At 46.7% G+C, this 19,629-nt stretch overlaps 1 protein-coding gene across 3 annotated transcripts in view; it reads right to left on the bottom strand.

The window, feature by feature from the left end:
• crhr1 (corticotropin releasing hormone receptor 1) overlaps nucleotides 1-19,629 on the bottom strand; it is a 60,374-nt gene that overhangs the window by 34,244 nt on the left and 6,501 nt on the right. For all 3 annotated transcript variants that reach the window (XM_050069799.1, XM_050069800.1, XM_050069801.1), the window contains exons 2-4: nucleotides 11,891-11,981; nucleotides 11,741-11,791; nucleotides 3,774-3,893 (exon numbers count right to left, since the gene is read on the bottom strand). In XM_050069799.1, the coding sequence (XP_049925756.1) occupies nucleotides 3,774-3,893; nucleotides 11,741-11,791; nucleotides 11,891-11,981 (262 nt within the window). The remainder of the gene's footprint in view (nucleotides 1-3,773; nucleotides 3,894-11,740; nucleotides 11,792-11,890; nucleotides 11,982-19,629) is intronic.

Genomic DNA, 19,629 nt, shown 5'->3' with positions numbered 1-19,629 from the left:
CGTGACACTGTACTGCTGGTGTAAGGGAAAACTGTTGGCAATAGTAGCTACAGATTCTACAAAATAACCATTTAGGGCTTCAGCTACATTCGTCGGCTCATTTGTCAAAGTATCATTAATCCTCAGTTCAATCTGTTTTCTAGCATTATTTTGTCCAGTTAATTTCTTTATTTGCTGCCATATAATTTTGGAGTTTCCCTTATTATTTACTATTATTTCAGTAAAGTAGTTTGCCTTGGCTTTCCTAAGTTCTCTTGTTACTTTGTTTCTTAATGATGTAAATTTGTGCCTATCAGTTGTCAGTTTGGACTTCAATGATGTTTTTAGGGTCTGATCACGATCTTTCATCATTTGAAATATAGTTTCATTTATCCATGGAAGGGAGGCCCTTTTATTTTTATTTCTAAACTTCTTTGAAAAATCTTTAATAATTGTGTGTAATTTGTCCTTTGGGGTTGACTAGTATAGTCCAAATTATCTGATTTCATCAGGTCGTCCCACTTAATACTCTGGACAGCATTTTTAAAGTCTTACTTTTTATTCTTTGGTATCTTCATGGAGTCTGTACTCTGAACAGGGATACAACATTTCTTTCCATTCACTTTTCCAGCCATTAGGATCAAATTATGATCAGACAGCCCAGTTATCATGTTATACGATTTGATTATTCTGTCTGACATGTTGCTAAAAATTAGATCAATGTGGGTGCAAGAGGAATTGGTAATTCTGATTGGTCCATTAACTATTTGTGTTAGATTAAAGCTGTCAGTTACTTGTTTAAGTTGCTTTCTTGAGGACTTATCTTCCCAGTTCACATTCACATCTCCAATCACTATCACCTCTCTATTAAAATCACACTGTTGCAATAGATCTCTAAACTTTTCATAGAGGCTAACATGATGAGGGGGGACGATAGATCACAATTAGAGTAAAAGACATCTCTGGTGAGAGTACAATGTTTAGACCCAGATATTCCAGTTCACAGTTTGTGAATTTGATTTCATTACAGCTAATTGTGTCCTTTACATAACACATAACACATAACACTCCCACCTTTTCCATGTTCACTGGAAAAATGTCAAAACCGGACAAATTTATAGCAGCGTGCAGCAAGTTTTCGTTCAGCCATGATTCAGATAATGCTAAAAAATCAAAATTTGACTCTTGTAAGAGATGCTGTACTTGTTCACCTTTAGAGAGAATACTTCTAATATTTATGTGTCCACCTAACAGTCCTTTGGGTTTGCTATGGGAGTCCCAGATTAACCTAGAGTTGTTTACAGTTTTAAAAACTTTCCATTTCCGATGTTTGATTATCGCTTTATTGATGCGCTGATTATTTGCTCACACTCCAGTTACCACATTCCGGTGATTAACGCTATCCTCCGAGTATCGAGTCGTTTCAGTCACCATCTGTCCAAGATCACTCCACGGACAACCCATCGCTTCAACCGCCGCCTCCCCACCGACACTGCTCCTCAAGCCGAGGCTGACAGCCGCACCAGCCACCACGTCTTTGGGACCTCTTCCCGAGCACCCAGCCTCTACACTGGTAAGCGGTCTCCGGCAGCCCGCCCACTCCTTTCTCCTCTCCCGGTACCGGCCACCATCAGTATCACCACGTCCCCCACAGTCGTGAAACCAGCAGAAATATCCGCGTTAGTTGAAATGGCAGCAAACTCAATGGAAGTACCCCAATCCACCGTGCTTACCTGAGGAGTCACAGCGCTGCTCCTGTAGATGTTTTCGGATACATATCCGCGTTGCAAGATGCCAAACTCGCCACTCGCTTCACACGTAGGAGACGGGCCGGGACATTGGTGAATATCCCCGGACATCAGAAGGCAGATGGCAATTATAAATGCCTCAAAACTTTGACATTTGGATGCGGTCTTGACATTTCCCTTTCCGTGACGTTTCGAGTAGATATGCCAGCTTGGATACAGGAAAGTGGACAGCAGCGTGAAACTGCCATATCCAAAATGTTTGAGGGTGATTTTACTCGTTCACTAGAAAAGCACTTATTAAAATAAGGCCCTGTGTCGACAAGTTTAGGCCCTGTATCTAAAAACTTTAAAAGAAGGCGGTAAGCTAAAAGTGTCAGTACACCTGAGCCTCCTGCTGCAGTCATCTTTCTCAAAAACCTTCTCCCCCAAGCAGAGACAGTTGGCTGCGGCAGCCACCACCATCATACAAGGGAAGACAGTGGAGACTGTGGAGGAGTATAAGTACCTGGGCACAATATTTGACAGCACTTTGAGGTTTTCCTCCAACATTGAGGAGATCCTCAAGAAATGCCAGCAGAGACAGCACCTACTCAGGAAACTGAAATCATTCGGGGTCAGCAGAGACATTCTCACCACTTTTTATTACTCCTTCATTGAGAGTGTGATAACTTTCTCCTTCATCTCATGGTTTCACTCCTGCAGAACAGGAACCGCTTACTGAACACGGTTAAAGTCTGCTTCAAAATCATCGGACATCTTGTCCAAGGTCTCACCACCCTGTGTGAACAGCAGACTGTGAAATCAGCGCGCAGGATCCTTCAGGACCCCTCTGATGTCCTGATCCCGGTGGTTGAGTGGCTCCCCTCAGGACGCAGACTTCGCTGCCCAGGCTGCAGGACTCAAAGGAGAAAGACAAGCTTTGTTCCCAGGGCTGTCCAGCTCCTGAACTCCCAACCCCACTGATTCAGTATCCGCACCATTGCCCCCTCCACCTCCACCATGCACTTTATATTGACTTACAGTATTTTTCATGGACTTTAGCACTTCCAGCACTTTAATGCATATCATGTAACATCCTTTTTATTGTCTATGTTGTCTTGTCAGTTGTCTGTATGTGTTGTTGTGCTACTCTGTGTGCCTTTAAATTGCCCCTCAGGGACAAATAAAGTGTTTTGAATTGAATTGAATTGAATTGAATTGAATTGAATTGAAACACTGAGTGATCTGAAGACGGCTCCTCCAGCTGATTATCAGAACAGATCAATACACTTGATCAGTTACTGACTGCCGACCAATCAGAGGCTAGACCACTGATGACATCAAAGGAGAGACAGCGAGGGTATTTATCTGTGTGAAGAGATGATGATGATGATGATGAAGGAGTGAGACATGAGCTCCAGCTGGTTCAACACACACACACACACACACACACACACACACACACACACACACACGCACATGACTCACGCTATTAAATCAGATCAACAACTAAACATCTAATTAAACAGGATATTTATTACCTCCCACACACAGTAACACACACACACACACACACACACACACACACACACACACACAGTGGTACTGGGAGTTGTGGTGTCTCCAGTTGGCAGGAAGTAAACAGTCTCCAGCTCGTCAGCTGTCGTTTCTTCTTCTCACTGAGCTCTTGGACGTCAGTGACACCACACAGCGCTGAGCTGTGATTGGCTAACACTTAACTGGCAGCTCCTGATTGGTGGCGGGCGTCTCAGAGTGTGTGTGTGTGGTGTCTTCTCTGTGGTTAAAGAGATGCTCAGGTCATCATTGTCATGTGATTTGACATCCTGGTATTTACAGTCTGTTCATCACTGGACAGAAACTTCCTGTAAATACAGCTGATTTTATTTTTCCAGGGGCACCTGAACACACCATGAGTCTGTGGAGGGAAACAGGTTTGACTGGTTCCGCCTCCACGGGATGAATGTTTGGCTGAGTCCAGAATCGAGATGCACCAACAGCATTTAATAAACAACAGACAGACAGACAGACAGACAGACAGGTACTTACTGGTGGTATTGTAGTGGATGCCGTTGAACTGTTCAGGACAGGGTCTGGAGATCAGCTCTCCAGCTGCACTGCGAGGCCAACAGGTTCCTATACCGTCCACAGACAGGTCACAGTAAACACCTGCAGGCAGACAGACAGACAGACAGACAGTAGATGTTTCACTACAGAAACATGTCTCCTATATATGTGACTGAATCATTTTGATCAGTCGGCCTCAGAATCTAAAATCAGCCATTTGAATGTGATGAAATAAAAACATGAGTCACGGAGGCGTCGCTGGACTGAATCTGTGACACAGAAGAAACATGGTGATGAACAACAGAAGAACGTTCAGTGTGACTCGGAGAACAACATGTGACCAGGTCGGGAACGATGACTGGTGTCCTCAGAGAATAATAACAAAGTACAGCTCAGTGTGCTGCAGCGAGCGTGTCGCTGAGCAACATGGAGAGCATGAAGAAACAAGACGGCGGCAGCGCTGACACTGAACAGGTGCTGGAGATCAGAGCAGGAAATAAAACCTACGGTCCGTGTCGTACTCCCCTCACCCACACTCATGTGTTCACAACTCTTACTGATCGTCCCACAGTGTCTAAAACCAAACTGAAAACAAAATGAAGCGCTTCACACTGCTTTGTTTAGAAAGAGCCAGGAACCAAAGTTTAGTGTTCTTCTACAGGAACATGACACTTTGTCATCAGGTCTAATCTGGACCCAAGTTTCAGTTCCCAACCCAACTAATGTTGGACAGTCAGGGGAGTTCAAGGTGTTTAGGGTGTACTCCTGTCTAATCAGGTCAGTCCTGGGGGAGACATGCTGCCCCATTGGACCTGAAGTCCATCTGCCTCACAGCCTGTGATCCTGAACTGATGACAAACCCTCCCTGTGGTTAGAGAGCTAACGTCTGCCATCAGTCGACCCTGCTGATTGTTCTCCTACTTTGACCAAGTCATGACCCCCCGCTCTGCCTCTGATTAAAAAACTATCTGAGAATGGACCCTCAGATCATTTTTGATCACAACAGCTGGACGGACACCGACCCTGGTTTTACTTGTACTTGTATAAACAACATGATCTGTATCAGATACTGGTTTCATCCCAGTATTCAGCTCCACCCTGATCGACCTGTCAGGTGATCATTTTGTGACCCTGTCTGAACCTGATGGACACCTTCATAAATAATCATCATGCTGCTGTGGATCAATGAGCCGACATATGTAGATCCGTCCAGATGTGATGGAGTCAGCAAGTGTTTCCTGTAAATAACCGACCGGTTTACAGCCAACAGTTTGAGTGACAGTGCTGCAGCAGTCTCCTACTCAGTCTAACGTCCATCAGCAGGAAGTGTCTCCAGCATCGTTTGATTTACACTGAATATTCATGTTGATGATGTGTCTCAGAGCTCAGTGTGAAAACTTCACTTATTAACACACATTCATTTTCCTGATGTGACAACGTTCTTTAACCCCAGAAGGGGTTAGCCATCAGCACTAATGATGATGCTGATGATGATGATGATGATGTCACTCTGGTCTGTAGTCTGGAGTCAGAGCTCTTCTGTCCTCTGCAGGACATGACGGAGAACAAATTAAACATCAGTGTTTTTAGATTATTGGAATCTCTTGTTAATAATCAGCTAAAATCATCTATCTCAACATACTGCATTCTCAGCATGCATCAATCAGGATTTAGGGAAAGACACAGCACTATTACTGCTGCCACTTTTGTTTTAGATGACATCACTACAGCCTTAGATAGGAAAAAACACTGGATTTGATGATTAAGCAATATCACACGAGAGGGAGTGATGTTGTACTGTGATATTGTCACAGCTGTGATTCGGTCGTAGGCACGAGGCCGCAGGCCGAGTGCCGAAGACAATCACAGCCGTGACGATATACGAGTATAACATCACGAGCTCGAGTGTGATATTGCTTTTATACAACAGTTCAACAGTTAAATAAGCAAGGCTGATTAAGAAATGTTGAAAAATGAGGACAAAATAGATAATTTAAGCATTTTATTTGTCTTCCGCCAACAAAAATAGTTCCCTCAGGACTCCGCTGTCACCGTTGCTATGTAACGCAGACATGGTGCGCCAGGCACTTACTCTTTATACACATTTATCTGCACGTTTCCATTAATTGTGCAGCCGGTGAAATAAGTCTCTGGTGACTGCATGGTGGACTGTCGCTTCACAGGCACAGCCGACTCTGCCTTCTGATCTGACAGTATGTTGCTTTTCTCCAAGTCATTGAGCTCCGCTGATGAAACACTGACAAACCTGGATGTGTGCTCAGATGGATTCAGCTTCTCCTCTCCCTCATCTTCCTCTGATGACCATTCATAGTTCAATTCAAAACTTATTTTAGGAAATAAATCCATATTTTTGGCTGTTTGACAGTGGATGAATTAATTAGCCTACAACGCAACTGCTGACCTAACTGACACTAACCGTCAGTTTTGATTTGATTGTTGATTGCAATCAGCTGTGAGGCGGAGTGATACATACACAGTGAAATAACCGTGATGTTGTACTCCAATATCGTCACGGTTTTACTGTCTCTCGACCAATCAGATTGCAGGGCCGGAACTAACTGTTGTATAATATGGCTTTAAAATGGTTTCAGAGTTACCTTAGTGACCGGCAGCAGTGTGTTTGTATTGGTGACATTAAATCTGAATTTGTGCAAATACCAGAGGGTGTTCCGCAAGGCTCAATCCTGGGGCCTGTCCAGTTTACACTTCATATTAATGATATTAGCTCAGCTGTCACTGGGTGTAATATTCAGTTTTATGCAGATGACACCATTTTGTACTGTATTGCAAAAGACGCACACTCTGCCTTAAACTCCCTCCAACACTGTTTTTCTGATGTCCAAGTTGCACTCAATAATCATAAACTGGTTCTCAATGCAGACAAAACAAAATTCATGTTGTTCACCGGATCAAAAAATATTAACCTTGACAGCCTTGTCATCCCTACCAGCGAAGGTACAAGTACTGAAAGGGTGATAGAATAGAAGTACCTTGGTTTTTGGATTGATGAAAATTAACCTTTACGTATCATGTCTCCAAGCTGGTGTCTTCTTTGAGAATTAAAATTGGTTTCTTTTACAGAAATAGACTTTCCTTTCTGCTGCATTGCTGAGGCAACTTTTTTTAAATCAGTTTTAGACTATGGAGATATTTTATACATGCACACCTCTGCTGCCACTCTGAAGCCCCTGGACTAGAGATAGTTCACCCATCATTGTGACTTGTATACTAAGGTTGGGTGGCCCTCTCTCAGTGTAAGGCAGGAAAGACTGTGTTTTATTTATCTATAAAGCTCTTACTGGTCTTTCACCTTCTTACGTTAGCTCTTACATTAACGTGGGCTCTTATCAAACTTGGTCCAGTGGTTGGATTACGCTGCAGGTGCCAGCTGTTTTTACCAAACTTGGAAAATCCAGTTTTTGGATGATGGCAAGCAAGATGGCGGCGCACACAGTTGCATCAGCTCGGTGTTCTTTCGGTTGGTGCTTTGTATGGCTTTTTGTATACGTGTTGTTTAGTGTCCTGAGTACTTTCTGTCAGGCGAACAACAACTACAGCCGGCACGATCTCCTTAAGATAGGAGTTTGTTACGAGCGGAGTATTACAGCCAGGTTTCTCTGCTTACACAAGATACCGGCGGACATAGCACGGCGCCCCGGCTCCCCGTGGATTACCATCTCCGCAGGGAGGAGGCGAAGGTGGCGCAGAGAGAGGAGGCAAAAGCGGGGCTGCAGGGCTGGCGCACTAGCCAGGCTACGGAGGCAGCCACTCAAACCTCCGCTTCCCAGCTTGTTTCTCACGAACGCCAGATCCCTTGCCAATAAGATGGATAAGCTGAGGCTACAGATAGCAGCCAATAACACCGTGAAGGATAGCTGCATTTTGCTGATCACGGAGACCTGGCTTCATCCACTTATCCCGGACTCTGCGACTGAGCTAACAGGCTACACCGCACAGCGACGTGACAGGACAGAGAGCTCCGGTAAGAGCAGAGGAGGGGGGCTGTGTGTGTACGTGAATAACAGCTGGTGTACTAATACAGTGACTGTAGACAGCCACTGCTCCCCGGACTTGGAGTATGTGACTGTGAAATGCAGGCCTATTTACCTCCCTAGAGAGTTTACTGTCGTCATGGTAACAGTTGTTTACATCCCACCGGACGCTAATGCTAAAGCGGCTTGCAGCCATTTGTATAGCAGCATTAGCAGCCAGCAGAGCACACATCCTGACGCTGTACACATTATAGCAGGAGACTTCAATCATGCGGACTTGAAAGCAGTGCTCCCTAAATTCCACCAACATGTTGAGTGTGCTACTAGAGGAAATAACACACTAGACAAGGTCTACTCCAACATCAAGCTGGGCTACAGGGCTAAACCACTACCTCACCTGGGCCAGTCTGACCATATGTCTCTGCTGTTAATTCCTGCATATGCCCCCCTCAGGAAAACTGCACCCACCATCACAAAAACTGTAACGACTTGGCCTGACAGAGCCTCTCATCAGCTGCAGGACTGCTTCGACAGGACCAACTGGGATGTGTTTGTACATCAAAACCTGGAAGTGTTCATGGACAGTGTACTGTGTTACATTAAACACTGCATAGACACTGTTACCGTGGACAAACGAATCCGGGTATACCCCAACCAGAAGCCCTGGATGACCCGGGAGGTCCAGCGGCTGCTGAAAGAGAGGAACACCGCCTTCAGGTCTGGAGACCAGGCCCTCTACTGTGCGGCCCGGGCTGACCTGAAGAGAGGCATCAAAGGGGCCAAGTCGGACTATAGGAGGAGGATTGAGAAACATCTGGAAAGTAAGAACAGCAGGCAGGTGTGGCAGGGAGTCCAACATCTTACCAACTACAGGTCCACCTTGGGAGCTGCTGAGAGTGATGCCTCGTTGGCAGAGGAGCTGAACATTTTCTTTGCCCGCTTTGAGGTGGAACCACCCGAGGCAACCACACCACACCCCACGGTCCACAGCAGCTTCACCCTCACAGAGCATGAGGTGAGGCGCACACTGCGGGCCGTGGACCCGAGAAAGGTTGCTGGACCCGATGGCGTCTCTGGACGTGTACTGAAGGACTGTGCGGGTCAGCTGGCTGGAGTCTTCATGAGGATTTTCAACCAGTCCCTGGCCCAGTCCACTGTCCCACCCTGCCTGAAGTCCTCCACCATCGTCCCCCTGCCCATGAAACCTCTCATCTCCAGCCTCAACGACTACCGGCCAGTCGCTCTCACCCCGGTGGTGATGAAATGCTTTGAAAAGCTGGTCCGGGGTCACATCACATCACTCCTGCCAAAAAGTTTGGACTCACAACAGTTTGCATACAGGGCTAATAGATCCACAGAGGACACCGTAGCTACAGCCCTCCATGCTGCACTGTCCCACCTGGAGCAGCAGGGGAGCTACGTACGGATGCTCTTTGTGGACTATAGCTCTGCATTCAATACCATCCTTCCTCACAAACTGGTGAACAAACTGGAGGATCTTGGCATTCCACACCCCACCTGCATGTGGATCAACAGCTTCCTTACTGGTCGCAACCAGAGGGTGAGAGTGGGCCATCACACATCTACAGCCCTCAGCCTCAGCACCGGCTCCCTACAGGGCTGCGTGTTGAGCCCCTTGCTGTACACTCTCTACATGCATGACTGCACCCCTGCTCACCACAACAACATCCTAGTGAAGTTTGCGGACGACACTACGGTGGTGGGGCCCATCTCTGGGGGGGATGAGTCTGCCTACAGAGACGAGGTTGAACATCTAGCAGCGTGGTGCAGAGAGAACAACCTGCTCCTCAACACATCAAAGACCAAGGAGCTGGTGATCGACTACAGGAGGAAAAAAACTGACATCCCACCACTCATCATCAGCGAGGACTGTGTGGAGAGGGTGTCGGACTTCCGCTTCCTGGGTGTCCACATCGAGGACGGTCTGACCTGGAGTGTGAACAGCTCGGAGCGCTCCAGAGGGTCATTAACACGGCCCAGAAAATCGTCGGTTGCCCCCTCCCCTCACTGGACGACCTTCACAGTGCTCGCTGTGTCAAAAGAGCGCAGAACATTGTAAAGGACACTTCTCACCCTGGACATGTTCGAACTGCTGCCATCAGACAGGACAATCAAATCAAGAACAAACAGACTCAAAAACAGTTTCTATCCAACAGCAATAACCACCCTCAATGCCATAAAAAACAATCTCTAACACAACACATACAATGACGGGATCGTGCAATGACACAATGAATGGTGGTGTGTGTTTGTGTTTGTTTATTTATTACTGTAGTGTTAGCTTTTTTTAATGGTGATATACTGGCTGTTTGACACTTTAATTTCGTTATACGTCACATGTTACAACGACAATAAAGGACTATTCTATTCTATTCTATTCTATTCTATTCTATTCATATTGTGCACCTGCAATGTGGAACAACACGCAGAACCATTTAAAGTTTTCCTCATTTTTATCCTTCGGGCAATTTAAATCTTAATCTGTATCACATTTTACTTTTAGATGTTCGTGTTTTACCTGATTAATGGTTTTACATTTATACTGTTTTTGTTCATTATTGATGCTTTAATTTATTTTCTTCTACGTTTTTACTTCTTGTTGCCACTTTTATGTAAGTTTCTCTTTGGCTTTTCTGTGTCTAAGTGCTTTGATTTTTTTATTATTTTACTCGGCTACATTGTAAATGAGGTCTCTACCTCAATGTATTTCTGAGGATTTATAACACAGAAACTTTTAGGCACAGCGTTGTTAATATGAATCGGTTTGTTTCAACCTTCTCTGTTTATTTAGAGGTTCTTCTGTCCCAGTTCTTCAAGGGTAATTAATTCTGGGTAGTCTGGGATAGTCCAGTCCAGTATTCTCTGACGTAGACCAGGTGGTACTCCAAAACTTCTCAGGTTGATCTTTGGTATCTCAGGATACTCTAACCCTGGTCCTGGTCCAGGGGAAAACCGAAGGGATCGTTGAACTTGAGGTCCAGTTGGGCTTGTTGAGAGATGAAAGTGCAGTAATGTGAAAATATTAACCAGCAGGGGGCAGCAGAAGCAACACGCTCAGCCTGTTTAAGGGACCTGTTGATACAGTTCAATCCCTTAAAGAGTTAAAGAGAGTTAAAGGTGAGAGTCGACAGCAGGGTCAGTAACCTTTTGGATATTAATATAATGTCAGTCCTTCACTCCTCAGAATAAATCATAGAAACTTTGTCGTCACCTCCTGATGTTGGTCTGATGTTGGTTTTGTCCCTCAGTCAAACACAGAATCTCACTGCGACTGACAAACAACGTATTTTATTATTATAATTATTTTCATCATTGAGTCTGATGCTAAATATTGAGGCGTCTTTCAAATCTGCTGCGCTCTGATGTTTTCTGGTATCTCTCTGATGTCATTAAACACCTCTGGCTGATGTCTTCTATTCTTGATTTTATCATTTGGTAAAATATCAAACTAAAGCTCGGAGCTCTGAGTGTTTACTGATATGAGCCGTGAGATAACGCTCTGCAGTCGCATGATTTTAAGGCAGTTTGCTTCCTTATCATCTCGTCCTAAAGTTTTCTTGACGTTTTCTCAACATTAGGAACAAACAGCGTCGTCCTTCTGAAACAAAAACCCCGCTCTTGTGTCCATGAGGGCTGAAATCCCTGAACAGGCTCACTCCCACGGCGTTAGTGTTATTCTGCAAAAAGACAACTAGTAGCTCTGAGCCAATCAGAGGCAGAGAGGGGCGGTGCTTAGCAGAGTGTTTGTGGCTGTGGTGACAATGAAAGAGGTCATTTGGCGTGCAGTTGAGACGGCACTCTAAAAACCTCCCTGTACACGTGTTGCTGGTGTTTAATTGGTTAAGTTTCTGCATACAGATGGTGGGAGGCATGGCGAAGGTTGTTGATGCCTGGTCGACAGTCAGCTGTACAAACCTGAGATGTTACTGACGGTGAACGTCTGGTTCAGAAACGCCAACGCTCTCGCTGAAAAACAAACATCAAACAAACATTAGCTCAACGTTTGTCTACGACTTAAAAATCAAACATTTACGCCCAGAGACAGGAAGTCAGACAGGAAGTTACCTGTCAGGTTGGTCGACAGCAGGATCAGTGTTTCGCAGGTTAACTCCGCTGGACCAACGTGTCCGCTGAGCAGCACACACGCACATATTACCTGAAAAACACAGATTACAGCTTTATTCTCTGTGACATCGTCATAACCAGGACGCCGCCCACCTCCACCCTTCCACCGGCTCGCAGTTTGTCTGGGTGTTAGGTAACCAGCGCATGTCATGATGTTTCCATGACATCAGCAGTAAATGTTGTGTGAGCGCAGACTGATGGGAGTGAGCGAGTCACTGGAGTACAAACATGCACTAATGTGCACGTGTGGCCAAACCATCTCACCACAACATCACACAAAGAGGAAGAGTGACATCACTGTGAAACACTGCGAGGGCCAGACAGACAGACAGACAGACAGATAAGATAAGATAAGATAAGATAAGATAAGATAAGATAAGATAAGATAAGATACACCTTTATTGATCCCATAATTGAGAAATTCCAGTGTTACAGCAGTCAAGGAAAAAGAGTCAGATTACAGATTTAAGAATTAGACTTAAAAAACTCAAATAACTAGGCATGCAAATAAGTACAAAAATCCAAGAGTCGGCGATAAATAACAATACTAATAATAATAATAATGAAAATAATAGGAAGTGGATAATAATGAGCAGCAGTGAATGAAAATGAGCAGTGGATAAAGGGAGCACATCTACTGCAGACAGACAGACAGACAGACAGACAGACAGGTAGAGACAGACAGACAGACAGACAGTGTATCCTCACAGGAAACATAGTGAAACTCTCAAACTAAAAATAAAACGTTGAAACTCGACTGTCTGACAGACAGTCGGTGTGTCACTCAACATGGTCACATGACTACAGCCGCCGTGCTGTCCGGCCTGTTGATCTGACCGCAGGTAGATTAATATGAGAGGCTCAGACAGGAAGTCATCGTACGACAACACTGATTCATTAACTCAACAATCAGAGTCGACGATTGATCAGCTGATGATGTTTGCGTTGATTTATAATTCACTTCATTCAACACACACACACACACACACACACACACACAGTAACACACACACACACACACACACATACATGTGTGTGTGTTCTTCAAGGGTAATTAATTCTGGGTGGTGTGGGATAGTCCAGTCCAGTATTCTCTGACGTAGACCAGGTGGTACTCCTAACCTTCTCAGGTTGATCTTTGGTATCTCAGGATACTCTAACCCTGGTCCTGGTCCAGGGGAAAACAGAAGGGATCGTTGAACTTGAGGTCCAGTTGGGCTTGTTGAGAGATGAAAGTGCAGTAATGTGAAAATATTAACCAGCAGGGGGCAGACATACATGTGTGTATGTTACTGTGTGTGTGTGTGTGTGTGTGTGTGTGTGGTCCTCAGAGACTTCCTGTTGGCCGCTGTTGTGTCGTGCAGCAGCAGAGTCTATATTTAGCTCCTCCCTGTCGGCGGTGCTTTCTGGGTGTAAATGTGTGTGTTTGTTGTTTCCACAGGAAGTGGTCGTTCTCCCACAGGAACTCTGCTCCTATTGGACGATTCAGTGCTTATATATGTTTAGAACCAGCTCTGACAAATCCTCCGATTGTCAGAGTGTCTGAGTTCTGACTGATGATCAATACTAATATCAATAATCAATACTCTGACTGATATCAATAGTAAACACAATTACCTGACACCAATAATAAACAGACAAACATCAGAAGGAGCTGCAGGGCGTCAGCTGTTCAACGTGAGTCACATGATCGACCATATGGACGATGTGGGCACGCAGCCCAGGGTGCTGGGGGGCAGAGTCTGAGCTGAGCTGTGATTTATTACAAGAGACACTGTCCGTCCTAAGACAGAGACACGTCCACCTGCAGGGATGGACGGACAGACAACCTGAACATGTGTCTCCGTCCGCAGCTTCACCAGTGCAGAGGTGTAAAAAAAAAAAAAAAAACCAAGGATGTGATGACATGAACCAGAGGATCATGGGTAATGGTGTCTGTTTGAAGAAAAAGAAACTGAAGATAAACTGAGGAGTCCACAACAAACAAGATCCTCAGATCACACTGAAAGACCTGAAGACCCAAAGACTTGAAAGACCTGAAGACCCAAAGACCTGAAAGACCCGAAGACCTGAAAGACCTGAAAGACCCGAAGACCTGAAAGACCCGAAGACCTGAAAGACCTGAAGACCTGAAGACCGAAAGACCTGAAAGACCCGAAGACCTGAAAGACCTGAAGACCTGAAAGACCTGAAAGACCTGACTGAAAGACCCGAAGACCTGAAAGACCTGAAGACCTGAAAGACCTGAAAGACCTGAAAGACCCGAAGACCTGAAAGACCCGAAGACCTGAAAGACCTGAAGACCTAAAGACTTGAAAGACCTGAAGACCTGAAAGACCTGAAGACCCAAAGACCTGAAAGACCCGAAGACCTGAAAGACCTGAAGACTTGAAAGACCTGAAGACCCAAAGACCTGAAAGACCCGAAGACCTGAAAGACCTGAAGACCTGAAGACTTGAAAGAAGTGAAGACCTGAAGACTTGAAAGAAGTGAAGACCCGAAGACCTGAAAGACCCAAAGACCTGAAAGACCTGAAGACCTAAAGACCTGAAAGACCTGAAAGACCTGAAAGACCCGAAGACCTGAAGACCTGAAGACCCGAAGACCTGAAGACCTAAAGACTTGAAAGACCTGAAAGACCTGAAGACCCAAATTCCTGAAAGACCCGAAGACCTGAAAGACCTGAAGACTTGAAAGACCTGAAGACCTGAAAGACCTGAAGACCCGAAGACCTGAAAGACCCGAAGACCTGAAAAACCCAAAGACCTGAAGACCCGAAGACCTGAAAGACCCGAAGACCTGAAAGACCTGAAAGACCTGAAGACCCAAAGTCCTGAAAGTCCTGAAGACCTGAAAGACCCGAAGACTTGAAAGACCTGAAGACCTGAAAAACCCAAAGACCTGAAGACCCGAAGACCTGAAAGACCCGAAGACATGAAAGACCTGAAAGACCTGAAGACCCAAAGACCTGAAAGTCCTGAAAACCTGAAAGACCCGAAGACCTGAAAGAACCGAAGACCTGAAAGACCTGAAAGACCTGAAGACCCGAAGACCTGAAAGACCCGAAGACCTGAAGACCCAAAGACCTGAAAGACCCGAAGACCTGAAAGACCTGAAGACCTGAAAAACCTGAAGACCTGAAAGACCTGAAAGACCCGAAGACCTGAAGACCCGAACACCTGAAAGACCTAAAGACCTGAAGACCCAAAAGACCCGAAGACCCAAAAGACCTGAAGACCTGAAGATCTGAAGACCCGAAGACCTGAAGACCTGAAAGACCTGAAAGACCTGAACACCTAAAGACCTGAAAGACCCAAAAGACCTGAAAGACCTGTAGACCTAAAGACCTGAAAACCTTAAGACCTGAAAGACCACAGAGACTTGTGATGTCGACCACTGAAGACGCAATTCTCACTGAAGATGCCGTCCTCACTGAAGACGCCGTTCTCACTGAAGACGCAATCCTCACTGAGGACGCTGTCCTCACTGAGGACGCTGTCCTCACTGAAGACGCAGTCCTCACTGAAGACGCCGTTCTCACTGAAAACGCAATCCTCACTGAGGACGCCGTCCTCACTGAAGACGCAGTCCTCACTGAAGACGCCGTTCTCACTGAAGACGCAATCCTCACTGAGGACGCTGTCCTCACTGAGGACGCTGTCCTCACTGAAGACGCAGTCCTCACTGAAGACGCCGTTCTCACTGAAAACGCAATCCTCACTGAGGACGCTGTCCTCACTGAAGACGCAGTCCTCACTGAAGACGCCGTTCTCACTGAAGACGCAATCCTCACTGAGGACGCTGTCCTCACTGAGGACGCTGTCCTCACTGAAGACGCAGTCCTCACTGAAGACGCCGTTCTCACTGAAAACGCAATCCTCACTGAGGACGCTGTCCTCACTGAAGACGCAGTCCTCACTGAAGACGCCGTTCTCACTGAAGACGCAATCCTCACTGAGGACGCTGTCCTCACTGAGGACGCTGTCCTCACTGAAGACGCAGTCCTCACTGAAGACGCCGTTCTCACTGAAAACGCAATCCTCACTGAGGACGCCGTCCTCACTGAAGACGCAGTCCTCACTGAAGACGCCGTTCTCACTGAAGACACAATCCTCACTGAGGACGCTGTCCTCACTGAAGACGCAGTCCTCACTGAAGACGCCGTTCTCACTGAAAACGCAATCCTCACTGAGGACGCCGTCCTCACTGAAGACGCAGTCCTCACTGAAGACGCCGTTCTCACTGAAGACACAGTCCTCACTGAGGACGCCGTCCTCACTGAAGACGCAGTCCTCACTGAAGACGCCGTTGTCACTGAAGACGCCGTTCTCACTGAAAACGCAATCCTCACTGAGGACGCCGTCCTCACTGAAGACACCATCCTCACTGAAGACGCCGTCCTCACTGAAGATGCCATCCTCACTGACGACGCCGTCCTCACTGAAGACGCCGTTATCACTGAAGACACCGTCCTCACTGAAGACGCCGTCCTCACTGAAGACGCCGTCCTCACTGACAACACCGTCCTCAGTGAAGACGCCGTTCTCACTGAAGACGCCATCCTCACTGAGGACGCCGTCCTCACTGAAGACGCCGTCCTCACTGGAGACACCATCCTCACTGAAGATGCCGTCCTCACTGAAGACGCAATCCTCACTGAAGACGCCGTCCTCACTGAAGACGCCGTCCTCACTGGAGACGCCGTCCTCACTGGAGACGCCGTCCTCACTGGAGATGCCGTCCTCACTGAAGACGCAATCCTCACTGAAGACGCCGTCCTCACTGGAGACGCCGTCCTCACTGAAGACGCCGTTCTCACTGAAGACGTCGTCCTCACTGGAGACGCCGTCCTCACTGAAGACGCCGTTCTCACTGAAGACACCATCCTCACTGAAGACGCCGTCCTCACTGAAGACGCCATCCCCACTGACGACACCGTCCTCACTGAAGACGTCGTCCCCACTGAAGACGCCGTTCTCACTGAAAACGCAATCCTCACTGAGGACGCCGTCCTCACTGAAGACGCCATCCTCACTGAAGACGCCGTCCTCACTGAAGATGCCATCCTCACTGAAGACGCAATCCTGAGGACGCCGTCCTCACTGAAGACGCAGTCTTCACTGAAGACGCCATCCTCACTGAAGACGCAGTCCTGAAGACGCCGTTGTCACTGAAGATGCTGAAGACGCAATCCTCACTGAAGACGTCGTCCTCACTGAAGACGCCGTCCTAACTGAAGATGCCGTCCTCACTGAAGACGCCGTCCTCACTGGAGACGCCGTCCTCACTGGAGACGCCGTCCTCACTGAAGACGCAATCCTCACTGAAGACGCCGTTCTCACTGAAGACGCCGTTGTCACTGAAGACGCCGTTGTCACTGAAGACACCGTTCTCACTGAAGACGCCGTTGTCACTGAAGACGTCGTCCTCACTGGAGACGCCGTCCTCACTGAAGACGCCGTTCTCAGCAGGTCCCACTGTCTCATCGTACAGCGGAGATGTCTCCACCCTTCGGCTCCAAACAGACACAAACTAAAACTTTATTTATAAGAACCTCTGACTCAGTGACCCGAGGCTCTGCTGGGAAGTGATGTCACAGATAAACTATGACATCATAACAAGGGCTGTAAATTTAAATTTTAAATTTACTGACATCACAAACTCTGCCACAATATGATTTAGACTCGATGTGTTTAAGGGACCTGTTGTTTCAACTGTTTTTACTCGTCACTCATTATCAGTGTTATCATGTTTAAATTATATAGATTAGCCTAGCAGCTAGCAGAGTTTTCTTCTACTCACGACAGAACTAATCACATGTATTATTAGATTTTTCTTTCTCAGGTGAACGTTTTTTCCAGTCGAACGTTTTTGAAACAGCAGCTGATGTTTCTGTAGTGAGACGTTAGCAGAGTGAGACGTCCCAACAAGCAGCTAACATTACACCGCGTTTTATCGTTTACATACGACATGGGTTTGGTCTGTTGACCCATATTTTCTCCATTACTGAACATATTTCCAGAGTAAATAACGTTATCTTCATCGCCTCTTGGCTAATAAAATGAAGGTGACCTCTCTCCTCGTCTGCTCGAGGTGCATTTAAGTGACTGGAGGATCCTCTGTGATGGTGGAGGATTCACAGGAGGACGTAGGACACGTGGACACAGGTGTTAGTGTGATGTAAAGTACCCACGGCTCTCTGTTGGCGTGCTCGCTTCAGTGACATCATCATCAGATAAACTTTATAGACATGTTTGTTGTGATGAAGATCGTCAACATTAAACAGAGTTAAACTTGTTTCCTCTGAAGTGTCTGGTTCACTCCTCTGTCCCAAGGCATCCCCCAGGGTTCGGTGCTTGGTCCCCTCTTATTCATCCTCGACATGCTCCCCCTTGGAAACACCATTTGCAGCCATGATCTGATGATCATCATCGGTCCAAAATCACTCACCAAAACCTCTCACAACTTCTGCCTCACCATTGACAATTCCACTCTACATTCCTCTCCACACATCTGCAACCTCGGAGTCATTTTTGACAATAACCTCTCTTTTGAAAAACACATCAGTCACATCACCAGTACTGCCTTCTTCCACCTAAAGAACATAGCTCGCCTATGCCCATCGGCCCCTCCCACTGCTGCTGAAACTCTCATCCATACCTTCATTACATCCAGATTTGAATACTGTAACTGTAAATTCCCGATCCAGGATCACATCACCCCTGTCCTTCAGAACTTCCACTGGCTCCCTGTCCCACAACGCATCCAATACAAAGTCCTTATAAAGCCCTCCTTAACCACACCCCCTCCGACCTCACTAACCTGCTCCACCGCCAGACTCCTTCCCCCAGCCTCCACTCCTCTGATGCCAACCTCCTCACTCCACCACTCAGGACAAAGCACCGACCTGGGGTGACAGAGCCTTCTCCACAGTTGGAGGGACAGTTGTGTCCAACATCCTAGAAGACAGAAGGGACAGCGGTGTCCAACAGCCTGGAGGACAGGAGGGACAACTGTGTCCAACATCCTAGAGGACAGGAGGGACAACTGTGTCCAACATCCTGGAGGACAGGAGGGACAACTGTGTCCAACATCCGACAACTGTGTCCAACATCCTGGAGGACAGGAGGGACAACTGTGTCCAACATCCTGGACCTTCACTACGACACATCAGATCAACATGAATTAAATGTTGTCACAGTAAAAACTGATAGATCAGATTCATTCTTAGAGAGCTCATAGTGCCTTATTATCCCACCAGAACACTGCGCTCTGAGAACGCAGGGTTACTCGTGGTCCCTAAAGTCTCCAAAAGTAGATCAGGAGCCAGAGCCTTCAGCTATCAGGCTCCTCTCCTGTGGAATCATCTTCCTGTTACGGTCCGGGAGGCAGACACCGTCTCCACATTTAAGACTAGACTTAAGACTTTCCTCTTTGATAAAGCTTATAGTTAGGGCTGGCTCAGGCTTGCCCTGTACCAGCCCCTAGTTAGGCTGACTTAGGCCTAGTCTGCCGGAGGACCCCCAATAATACACCGGGCACCTTCTCTCCTTCTCTCTCTCTCTCTCTCTCTTGTATTCTATTACTGCATCTTGCTAACTCGGCCATTCTGGATGTCACTAACTCGGCTTCTTCTCCGGAGCCTTTGTGCTCCACTGTCTCTCAGATTAACTCATATC

This window comes from Epinephelus moara, chromosome 18 (assembly GCF_006386435.1).
Source record: "Epinephelus moara isolate mb chromosome 18, YSFRI_EMoa_1.0, whole genome shotgun sequence".
NCBI lineage: Eukaryota > Metazoa > Chordata > Actinopteri > Perciformes > Serranidae > Epinephelus > Epinephelus moara.
Note: the sequence above shows the minus strand (reverse complement) of the source record. Positions and strands in the feature narration are given on the sequence as shown.